Source organism: Tenebrio molitor, chromosome 1 (genome assembly GCF_963966145.1).
Source record: "Tenebrio molitor chromosome 1, icTenMoli1.1, whole genome shotgun sequence".
Lineage (NCBI taxonomy): Eukaryota > Metazoa > Arthropoda > Insecta > Coleoptera > Tenebrionidae > Tenebrio > Tenebrio molitor.
Genome location: NC_091046.1, coordinates 37384226 through 37396658, shown reverse-complemented (window position 1 = coordinate 37396658; position 12433 = coordinate 37384226). Strand labels below are relative to the sequence as shown.

The window sequence follows — 12433 nt, the reverse complement described above, 5'->3', positions numbered from 1 at the left end:
TGGACATGAAATTCTGACTTAATTAAAGTGTGACTTAAATTCTGGAACAAAACCGCAAGGTTCCAACTCGATCAAATTCCAGGCATTTTACAAATTTCCAGCATTTCAGCAGTGTAGAATACTGCCGATAGAATTCATATCTCATGTAAAATTCCTCATTTTACTTTGTTTACACATTTCCAATAGCTTTTCACAAATTCACAAAACGATCACAAACAAATTTAGGTATTGAAATTTGCACAAGACAACGTCTGTCAGGTCAGCTAGTCTATTATATAAAAATGAATCGCCGTTCGTCAGTCTCGCTAAAACTCAAAAATTGCTTGACCGATTTGAATATTTTTTTTCTTTTGTTCGCTTTAATACAGGGGTGGTTTAAAAAGAAAAAAAAATTGGAAAAGTTGCCCGGAAAATTGGAAAATTCGGAAAAAACTGAAAATGTTTTTTCTATATGAACGGCTGGAACGATTTGGCCAATTTTTTTTTAATGTTCGTAATAATCCGAATGAGGTTTTTATGTAATGAAAAACTGAAAAAGTTGCCCGGAAAATTGGAAAATTCGGGAAAAACTGAAAGTGCTTTTTTGTGATGGATATGCATAATTCTTTTTCTGTTTTGTCCGTTATAGTCGTGAAAAAGTTTTCAGGAAAAAAAAATCGCGACAATTACTACAAAGGCAAGTCGAAAAATTCGGGCAAACTGCAAAAATTATAATTTTTGTATGCATTCTCGATCATAACTGACCACAGGAACGACATATTTGATTAATTCTTTTTTTTTTGTTCGATATGCCCCGGGATGGAAATAACAGTAAAAAAAAATCTGGAAAATTGGAGAAAAATCCGGAAAAACTAAATTAAAATAATTGGGCGAAAACTGAAAGTGCTTTTTTGTATGAACTCAAGACCATAACTCATGATTCGAACAATGGCTATGCCTAATTCTTTTATTTCATCCTGTGTCAAATTTCAATACTTTACGTCATCAGTTTGAATCCGGGAAAACGCAAAAAACGGCCGGACGCCGGGTAAGTGTTGCTATTGGAAACACAAAAGTAACAATTAATAATTTAACTATTTCGGCCATAAAGAAGATGTACTTACTTTCTCAGACTAAAAACGTTAGTTCACAAATAAAATAATACGACCATTTAAACCAAATCTAAAAAATAGGCCAGCCAGCATAACCTCTTCCGTAATTTTCTTCACATTATTTTCTGATTTTCATTTACAAAAATGGCTGAATTGTTTTTGATACCTTTCACCAGACTTGCTAGGTATTAAGTCGGCACAGGCTTCTGCAGATTTTCTTACAATTTCTGGAGGATTTGCTTTACAAGTCATTTTGACGCACCAAATTATTTCAACAAAATCAACAATTGCCAAACAGCCGTTGCTAATCATGTTCCAAAAATGTGACTAGATTATATTATATGTTTTTAATTTGTTGTAGCCAATTTAGGGCGTCTTCGGTAAGTAGATGGAGTTTGGAGAAACCTTGCTGGAATTTAGTAAGGGGCATTCTTCCACAATGTGTTGGATGGTTTCTTTTTCTACACCGCATTCACAAGAAGGGTTTTTACGAATGTTCCAGTGAAACAGCATATTATTGTGACTAGATTTGGAGCTTTTGTTGAATTATTTTGAAATTAATTTCAATGTTTCTTTCAAACGAAATTTGAGGCAGGATGAAATAAAATGCATAACGACATTCGTCCGTGAACTCTTTTTACAGTACTCGTTTCGAGTTTCAAGACTCGGCTCCTTCGTCGCCTCGTCCTTAAACGTCTAACTCGTACTGTAAACTATGAGTTCCCGGACTTATAACGTTAATTACTATTTTGGTTTTGTTTGTTAGGGTTTTGGATAAGTTTTCGGAAAAAAAAATGCGACAATTACAAAGGAAAGTCGGAAAATTCGGACAAATTTCAAAAATGATAATTTTCGTATGCCCTCTTGATCATAACTGACAAGAGGAGCTACATATTTGCTTGATGCTTTTTTTTTGTTTTCAATTGAAAAAAAATCTGGAAGATTTAAAAAAACCTGGAAAAACGCAATCCAGTAAATTAAAATAAAATTACATATGCTTTTACTTTTGTGTTGTTTCGCGATCTGTCCAACAAATGTAGTACTATGCCGGCCAAAAAATTTTGGCCGTCATTAGCACCTGGCTCAAAATCACCAAGGTGGCAAATTTGCTTCGCCAGCAAATAAATTACAAAAATTATCATTTTATTACACAAGTGAACATTAGTAAATACTAAAATTTATTTGTTTTAACTGTACATCATACAATATACTTCAAAAGTAAATAATATTTAATATTATTTCAAGATATATGTATGGAAAGTCATTTCGAGAACGCGTCCCAAGGATCGATCCTTAGAAATATACACCAGGAATTCCCATAAAATAAACGATATTTAACAGTCTCCTCTACTTATCAGCGGCCAATTTTATTTAACATATAATTTTTTTAACTATTATTCAAAAAATCTAATTAATTTAAATAGAAATATGCTTAAACATCTTGTCCGACAAAGTATGCATCATTTCAGTGAACCTAGTTGTAACTAGCTGAAAGAATTTATAATGAACACATCCTTTAGGTGCTAGCCGCAGTTTGTGGTAGGAGATGATATTATAACCGGCCGTCATAAGTGTTTTTCGCCAAATTAATTATAATTAAGTGATAAGTACCTTTCAATTCACTATTTACAGAGCGTACATCAATAGGCCATCATGCGTTTATAAGTTTGGAATATTGAAAAAATTATTTTTAGATTACAACATTAAAACAATAACCTGAAATATTTTACACTAACCATGTCAGACCGCGTCGAAAATGGCTGCCGTCAAAAAAAAACACAGCGTTTAGTTGAAAACGTCATTTCGTGAACGTTCCCGGACATGATGGCATGTTCTCAGAATGATAATGATGTTCCCAGGATGACTGTTTCATTCCTGGAGTGATATCTGCTATTGCAAATTCTTAATAAATTTATTGTTTATGTTGTGTTTACACAATTTTCAACAAGATATTATACTTGTTGTTTTTATCATAGCAATATGGCACCACGAGGCTGAAAATACCAAAACAAGGCCGAAAAAGTTACTAAAAAAAGATAGTTCGTCTTATTTGCGCTAATTTGCGCCGAAGAAAAAAAGCTAATGCTAGAAAAAGAAAGTTCTCGAAATGACGATTTTTTGCGATGGCTTTTTTGAAAAACAAATTAGAAAAAAATTAATGTGTTTTGTGCTTGCCCAATTTAAATATTATTTATCTACGATCGCGTAAAAAGTAGGCACTTTTTGCACTAAAAATCGTTGTCAAAGTTGACGTTTAGAGAAACTGACGGAATCGTTCTCTAAAAGTTTTAGAGCACGATTTCTCGCTTTTATAGCACAGAACTGTCAGAATACAACAATCGAATTTGTTGGAAACATTGTTTAGGTTGCTAAACGACGTGGTTCTCAAACGACTTTGGTTATTCATGAAATATTGAACCAATGAATTATTTTATACAAATTTATGTTGAAACCGGTGCGATGATCTCACGATCGTAGATAAAATGTTGTAAGACATACGTGTAAAAAGTTCCTTTTCCGACGACCACTATGAAAAATGCGTAAATTCGCACAAATAACTATTATTGAAAGTTGGCTATTGCATGCAAATAGCGAACCCGTGTGCAATGAAACTGGTTAGCCAATCAGATACCTTCTAGCCTGTGCGCAATGAAATCATTGCACACAGTTGTAGTAACCATGGCCACCAATGTATGTTTTGTCCGCAGCTCTGTCGAATAATATTTGAAGTTTGAAGGAATACCGAATATTAGCGTTTTTTTTGTGGTCGTCGGAAAAATATCGTGTATACCACGTGTTGAAAATTCGATTTCACACTCGTTTGCTTAAGCCACGCGCCTACGGCTTGTGGCTCAATTCTGCAAACTCGTGTGAAATCTTTCATTTTCAACTCTTGATATACAATATACTATTGTTGCACTCACATCTTTTAAAATACTCCCTCGTACCTCGGTCGTGTTTTAAACCTGTTCGTGCATAAAGGATAACTTTTTACACTTATATCTTAAATAACTATTTTGTTCGACACTGTCAGAATTTGAGAATTTTCTCCTGTGTGAACGGATTTTCATAAATTTGACAACTTGTCAAAACGAAACGACAACCTAATTTTAAAGATTTTTAGCGATATGGAGCCTTTAACGGGCTCGTCGAACAAAAAAAAACGTTGTATTCAACTCGTTCTTGTGTAATTTGGGCTTTTTTTGGCACTCGTGGACCTCGTTTCACTCGAGTTTTAAACTAGTCCACTCATGCCAAAAAAAGCCAAAATTACACACGAACTCGTTAAATAAATAACTATTGTAATTGTTATTTTCCAAACAACTTTCTGGTTTATAAATGTAATGTGGTTGTGTATCCTTTAATAAATTGAATTTAACAGCTAAATTCATGTGTATAATTTTAGCGAATATATCGTGACGTTTCTTATATTCGCTTTGAGCCAAAACGGTGCAAGAAGAAATGATGTGTTCAATTGTTTCCCCTTCAGTTCCGCAAATCCTACATTTATCAATTACACAAGTCTGCACTGATTTCGATGTTTGCATAAAATTGACAGTTTTTGAACAATTTCGACCCCCTGATTACGAAAATGATTTTGGTTTTGCGTTATCACGTCTAGTTTTTTCACAAATCGTTTTTTCTTAAAATTGGAATGTTCACCTAGAACGAATCAATTATTTCAAAATTTCGATATTGTAATATCGGACAACAATATGGATAATCGAAATTTCCTTGGCTTATTTGTGAGTGGGACTGCCGGGCACGAGACAAGCATTGGACTCAAAAGAAGTGGCCTTTAAGAACTAGACTTGTACCGGGAAGCAATAATAAAAAATAATTTAGTTGTATCCTAAAAAAGTAGTATTAGGTACCACCAATGCATATCAAACTCTGTTTGATGAAGCAATTTGTAAAGCCTCTTGATAAAAATGGACAATGTTTCAAGTATTAATGTACAAAGTTACCAGATCTCTCCAATGCCAAATTAAAAGAGGTTAGGACCTCAAATAAGATCTTTGTACAAAGGTAATGATTTTCAAAATTCTATGAATGTTGTTGAAACGAATGCCTGGACGGCATTTAAGAACGTCATAGAAAAATTGCATGGAAATCACAAAGATGAAGACTACAAAAATATTGTAAGAATCGTGTTTAAAAATTTTCACATCTTGGGATGTAATATGAGTTTGGAAGTAAATTTCCTCTTTTCGCACTTAAATCTTTTTCCTAAAAATCTTGGTGCTGTCAGCGAGGAACAAGGGGAACGTCTTGACCAAGATATAAAACAAATGGAGAGGTGATATCAAGGAAGATGGAGCGTATCAATGATGGTAGACTTTTGCTGGATGTTACAGGGCGATGTACCCAAAAAAAATATACAGCAGGCAATCAATTAAAAGAAGTTTCCTCACAAAGCGTTAAAGATGCCATTCTCATAAGGAATAAAAAATTTAGTTAGATTATTAACCAAGAATTATTATAAACATCTTATTTTCCTAAATAAATTGCTCAATTTTTTTTTTGTTAATTGTAAAAAAACCTGACAAAAAAATGAATTGTATTTTTGTAATCAGGGCTCCAATGTTATACAAAATCAGTTATCAAAATCAAAACATCGATTAAAAAGTTTTGTTTTGCAGGCCTGTGTTATCGATTGTAAACCGCATATCTGTTTTTTAATAATTATTATTGATTCAGTATTTTATGAATAACCAAAGTCGTTTGAGAACCACGTCGTTTAGCAACCTACTTCTAAACAATGTTTCCAACAAATTGTATTGTGACAGTTCTGTGCCATAAAAGTGTGCACTAAAAGTTTTATGGCACGATTCCGTCAGTTCACTAAACGTCAACTTTGACGATTTTTAGTGCAAAAAGTGACTACTTTTTAAACGATCGTAGATAAAAATTTAAAATTTCAAGTCCTGATTGGTCATTGCTTAATTTAGTGGAACCAGAAATATAGTGTTTTTATGGACTCTGGTCGATAATTTCTTTTACAATTTTGGGGTCACTTTTATTACCAACTTGAAGAGAGTTATAAATCTTCTATGACAGATGTTTTTGGGCCGTCTGAAAATGGACCATCGGAGACCGGCGATGTCAAATTGCAGCGAGGATCGAAGGTTTTAAAATCCTAAGTACTAAATTGCAGCGCGCGGTTAGTTTTGGTAAACTGCAGCGCTTATAATCTTAATAAGGGGTCGGCTTATCATTGAGAAATTTTCAGGTAGCACTGCACTTCTCAGTTCATTAAGCAGATGTATCAAAGGTGTACATGATGCTCTTGAATCGATTCAAATTAAAACTAATCGAAATCTTCAGGTGAATGACAAAAGAAAAACATTATAATTTTTTCTTGCCACAAAAATTTGAAATTTTTGTCAACATCATCAAAAATTTACGAGGACGGTACGTTTTCACACTGTACAAAATTTTTTAAACAATTAGTTACTGTTCACGGATATAAAAATATACATTATGTGCCTCCTTCGTCTCGATTTTTCAGTCTTTCTCGATTCTGTTATAATGCACTTCCTAACCTTATATCCCAATATACTATTAAAATCGTTCTACTGAAAAATGAGGGTTTTTGAGATGTGTCACTTTTCTTGTGCACCAACGATATTTCTGTATTTCAATTTACGTATAAATAAATATAATTTACTTTCCAATGATTTCGAAGAAAATTTTGTTTCCCCTTACTATTCTCTTTTCCGAAAATTGCAGACTTTCCAGATTATTAATTAGTTACCTCCTTAAAAGTCAGAGGTAAGGGATAGTTATTATTTATAATCGTCTACCTGCCCACTCCCTGGGGGGTAAAAAGACTTGACCACCGCTGCAATTTGATACTGCCCTCGGAGACAAAGGTAGGTAGAGCCCAGTCGCGCGACGAGTGCCAGAAGTTTATTGCCTTGCCATAACTGACCCTCTCAAGTTAATGTACTCCATCCCTTATAAAAACACTATATTTCTGGTTCCACTATAACTGCCTTTAAAATTTAGCGGAGCAGTTACAGAATACGCCCCTTTATGTTATTATGCATTTCGGATGAATATTTACGATGTATACAGTAGAACTTCGAGTACCTATCACCGTCATATAACTTCATCCAAAAAAAAAAAAAAAACATATATGTAACATCGTTTTCTTTTTAACTCTATAAAAGCATTGCTAGATAATGTACTCGTACTATCCGTTTATTAAACTCCCGCACTGTCAGTGTCAACTTTTTGACTTTTTTTTGGAGTGTACCAATGGTGACATACAGTTTCAGTTGCCTGTACACAAAATCTAGTTATAAAAACGTCAACAAGGAAAGTTTGGTTATGTTAATGGAATATTAAAAGTATCCTACAAACAAAAAATTGTTGCATTTACCTACCCTCGTGTCAAAAATGGATTACTCCCTAGGATTTAGGGATATTCGTTACTAGTTTGCCATAAATTTGGTTATGTTGGAGGCTATGTAGTTTCTGGTGACAAACAAAAGATATCCCAAAAATGTAAGACAGCAAATTAATTGTAACAGTTGCAGATGACTCATTTCTCGGTAAGTGATAGATGATTTTTCGTTTCACAATCAATTTTGGTTACTGGCGGCATATTTATTTGGATTTAATCTCTCAATTCAAAGTAACCAACCTTAGGCATTCAAAATAACTTTTGAAAAGTCTAGTTACACACAACATGAAAAACGTTATTTCCCTAAAAGTTCGAATTCTAGGGAGTAATCCACTTTTGACACGAGAGTACGTGATTACAGAAACTCAGCCGAAGGTCACGATGGAGAAACTTCACACGGGTGTGACAATAATGTCTATATCGTCCTCGTTGCTTAAATAATAATTATTAAATTAAATTAGACACGCGAGAAATATTTGGGGCCGATATAGAAATGTAAATTACGTTGCTGGAAGAAAAGTTTTTATTTAAAAGTATTTGTTTCACTTTCTTCAAATTGATAATCATCGAAGTATTTGTATCTCCTGGCACAAAACATAAATCCAAACATCACAAGAAACGTCAGTCCACCAAACACAAACAATTCATTCGACTAAAAATTTAATACAGATGTGACATAACATTAATATTAAAATTTAAAACCTGATTCTTGAATGGATATATTTGCCGGATAGTTCCCACTGTAATAGAACCGAATGTTTCTATTAGGAAAAAAGCAGCTGTCATTAAAGTTTTCATAGAAAGTGGCGATTGGGTGTAGGCAAATTCCAAAGCAGTTGGAACTAACATGGCTTCCCCCATTGTGAAAAATAAGTACTGAGGAATTTGCCAAAACATGTGTAATTTATTTTGAGCAGTGATTTCATACTGTCTCATTTCCTGAAAAATAAATAATAGAAATGTTATTATTAAGAACGGGCTGAACTTTAGAAGAGGAACACAGGGATAAATAGTAGGTATATGTAATTCAAAAACATGGCGTTACCTTTATTTTACCAGATTCAATAAATAAAAGCACTGTATAGATGTCTCCTCTGTGAAATGTTAATTCTCTTTCTTTTTCCAAAAAGTAAGTACCAGTATGAACCTGGATAAGCGAAAAATCATCAGATTGAACGTTCAAAATTTGATTTTGGAATTTGTATGTTAGACTGCCAGGTCTTTCCTCAGGGTTTCCTACCAGAGTTCTAAAGATATTTAGTTATTTACTGAGATAGTTAAATGAATGTAATTCACCTAATTTTTGGAGCATCTTGTGAATATTTTTTTATTTTGTCTATGTAACGATTTAACCCCTTGGTAGTTATAAAATAACTTATAGATTTCTCTTCAATTAAGAGAAAATCGTGACCCGATACATTTGATATAACATGTTCGCAGCCCGTTATTTTATAATCTACGATATTTATTCCTGCTACTTTTGGGACATTAACAAATTTATATCCCATCGATACGACTTCCACATTATCAACGTATGGTGGAGCGTTAATGTTAATAGAACAAGTGAGAGGGTTGAACATTCTTAAATGACATTCTCCTTTTGATGGCAAACTTGCAACATTTGATTCTATGGCTAAGGATATGAAACCGGATATAAAATAGGCTACTCCAACAAACATTCCTCCGCATCCTATTCGCTGAAGGGGTGTAGTGATTAAGTTATATCTGGCACATACAGGGTAAATGACCAAGCAAATTAAGGGAATCCAAATTAATATTAGAACTGGATTTGCTATCAACATTTTCTTGGGTTCGACGATATTACCGTTACCTAGTTCACCATTCATCAGGCTTGCTTGGAGAATCCACACAGTATTTATATTCATGTCAAGTATACCATAAATCATTAAGGGAAGAAAGACACATAAGACTTTAAAATTGGATTTTATGTGATAAACCAGTTTTTTCCCATATCTTTCTTCAGAGCGATCCAACCAATTGTCAACTTTTGTTGTAGATTTTGTTTTTTCTTTCAAGGCATGCTAAAAGAATGTGAACAGTGAACAATGGAAGCAATTTTTAACAGGGACTGCGTTTACCCCCACACATTTAACCCACAGGACCATAATGTTGGTTTCGGGTTTGATAATCGTAAGACAACGTCTGGCAACGAGAAAAATAACTGAAACTAAAGATTTTAAAGAATGCATTACTCAAAACGATCCTTACTAAAGAAAGCTGTTAGCAGGATAGCAGCAAGTCCAAAGCTGGCAGAATAACAATACTTGTTATTGTAACAGTTCATTATTACAATTTCGCTTGCAGCTAGAAATCCGCAACCCATTCCTAGATTTGCTACGAAATAATAAGCGTAATAGAAAAAATTGACTTGGTTTTTTTGTTGAGGCAAAGTAAACTGATCTCCACCCAATGTTATTAAGCAAGGTTTTATAGTTCCACTTCCAGCAGATATTAGAAAGAATCCAATGAAGTAACATATTTCTGAAGATAAACCAAGGATTGCAACAACAGACAGTGTCATAATTAACATTCCGCAGATATAAATTAACAAGAACAAAATAATTGCCACATATTTTCCAAACCAACAGTCAGCAACAACTGCTCCAAGTATTGGAAATGAATAGCATAAACCTGTGAAGGCGGATATTATGAGTCCTGCTGTTGTTTCTTGATATTCAACAAATCCTTTCAGAAAACCAAATGCTTTACCTAAAATCATGTAGTATCATGCTATTAACTTTATAAAATGTTTTATACTTGCAAATGCAGAAAAAGCGAGCCTGTCAAGAATCACTGCCACAAATATCACAAATATTTGTTTTGGAAATTTAAATTCCTGCAAAAAGTGTGTTGAACCTTTCTTGTCCTCTTTGTGGATGAGTATGTGTATTACCTCAGAAGAGCTCATAGCACTTCCCATAAAACTTCAAAAAGTAAAGAATACTTTGTTTACTTTGATGTAAATTGTATTTGACAGTAAATCTGTTTCCCAACCTACTCAGAAATTTGTCAATAAACACTTCGAAATATGTTTATTATGGAAACACATTCGAAAATATTGTTAAAAAAATAATAATAAATGTAATGAAAAATATACAGAATTAAACAGTTAAAGAACCAATTGGAATCCTAGCTAAATAATGTATAGGCTTGCCCGAAACATAGATATGCCCGAAATCGATTGACGCGCCGCCAAACGGCGGAGTGCGGCGTTTTTCGGTGTTGGTAAATAAACAGTTTCGTATTTGACGACGTGAAAAATCGGTTTTTTCAAAGTAAGAAATTATAATTATTTGGAAATAAAAAGAGTGATCAATCGGAGAGGTGTTTGCTGTGTTCCGGATTGCAAAAATACCGAAAAAAAGAATCGGTAATTGAAATTTTAATAATGTATTTGGCATGCGTACTTACTAACATTAAAGAACCTCTTATTCGTAAGAATTAAAAAACAACAATTAATTGTTACTTTTTATACAATAAATAAAACAGTTGACGCATAACGCAGTTAATTTCAATTGCATTAATAACATTGGTTTACACGGTTTATATACCTTAGCTGAAAATTGTAATTTCTTGTAGATTTTGGGGCACTGAGTTCATAAAAAATATTCAAAAAATTCTATCACGTCAGGTTAAAGAACTATTTAATCATTAGCAATAATAATACAAGAGTAATTCCTAAATCAACAAAATCAAAAATGACCCATTTTACTTTGTTTCTTATAATTTTCTGCAGCAGTTTCCCTTATAACAGACCAACAGTAATTCCCTAACATACATTCATCCCAAAAGCCTTTGTGCCGATCTCCAAAAAATTTCACATCGTGATGAAACCGCTCGCCCTGCTCGTCACTTGTGCTACCTAAGTTTTCAGGAAAGAACTCCAAATGCGAGTCAAGGAAATGTATTTTAAGAGACATATTTACACCCATCTAGTGATAATTTTGCAATAATTGCGGGACAATTTCCCGATATTAGTTATCTTTTTTATTTCCTAAAAATCCTTGGCAAAATTTTTAAAAGATATCCAAGCATTTTTTTCTTTCAAAGACAAACAGGATGGGGTAGGATTTCTGAATGTAGAATCGACTTTGTGAAAGACAGAACATCAGAACAAAGAATGTTATACCTAAAGTCCGTGTCATGCATAAATAACAGTCGTTTTCCTGATTCACGGGCTCTCGCCAAAATACTGAAATCTTACATAAGGAAATTTTTGAGAAAACAAATAATAATGTTGGAAAAAATAAATTTTATAACAAACAAAAACGAGTCAAAAACTGTGTTAGTAAGACTATCGGTGGACATTAAAAGCTGGGACATCCAAAATTTGCCCATTGTGTCTCAGACTTTTGAATTGTCACTCAAAATTAAAATTGTCATTAAAGAACTGAACTTTAACTTGATGTTTTTGACAATATGTCATAATTTTCATAACCTTATTTGTAAAAAGCCAAATTTACACAATGTATATTTTTGAATTTTAACTTTATACAAATTTGATGTTTGTCCCAGTTTTTTTTGTCCACCGATAGTACTTAAAATTATGGAATTCAATGTTCGAATTGCCATCCTCCAGCTTGTTGACAATAAGCAAGTTTATGAAGAAATTCCCCCTGTTTTAATTTTATCTAGTTTTATCCACGCACCCAATTAAAATTAAATTTCTATACGTTGTGTTTCTGATAAATGAGTCATTTTCGAAAACGTTTTGTAAAACAAATAACACATAAATACAGTGTGGAATAAAATGATTTACATCTAGTTACCTTTGCATTACCCTTGTAAAAATACGAAATGCCGCTCTACAAAAAAAAGAAAGCCTAACCTCAAAATATATATCCAAATTCCAAATGTGATTTATTGCGAAGGGATGATATGAATGCAAAGTTGAGATTGAAATTAAAAA

At 33.2% G+C, this 12433-nt stretch overlaps 1 protein-coding gene across 1 annotated transcript; it reads right to left on the bottom strand.

The window, feature by feature from the left end:
* Positions 1 to 8012: 8012 nt before the first annotated feature.
* On the bottom strand, positions 8013 to 10574 carry LOC138140192 (solute carrier family 15 member 1-like). Its single transcript, XM_069061004.1, has 8 exons — positions 10418 to 10574; positions 10282 to 10360; positions 9733 to 10233; positions 9603 to 9685; positions 8800 to 9545; positions 8549 to 8750; positions 8206 to 8442; positions 8013 to 8155 (listed from the first exon to the last, which is right to left on the bottom strand). The coding sequence occupies exons 1-8, from the start codon at positions 10442 to 10444 to the stop codon at positions 8027 to 8029; spliced, it is 2004 nt and encodes a 667-aa protein (XP_068917105.1). The 5' UTR covers positions 10445 to 10574; the 3' UTR covers positions 8013 to 8026.
* Positions 10575 to 12433: the final 1859 nt, after the last annotated feature.

What these genes read in the sequence shown, in the direction of transcription:
- LOC138140192 (XM_069061004.1), bottom strand. Translation starts at nt 10,444, where the DNA reads ATGGGAAGTGCTATGAGCTCTTCTGAG. An exon ending in GTGCTATGAGCTCTTCTGAG is followed by an intron (nt 10,361 to 10,417) that starts GTAATACACATA and finishes CACTTTTTGCAG; the next exon opens with GAATTTAAATTTCCAAAACA. An exon ending in TGTGGGTTAAATGTGTGGGG is followed by an intron (nt 9,546 to 9,602) that starts GTAAACGCAGTC and finishes ACATTCTTTTAG; the next exon opens with CATGCCTTGAAAGAAAAAAC.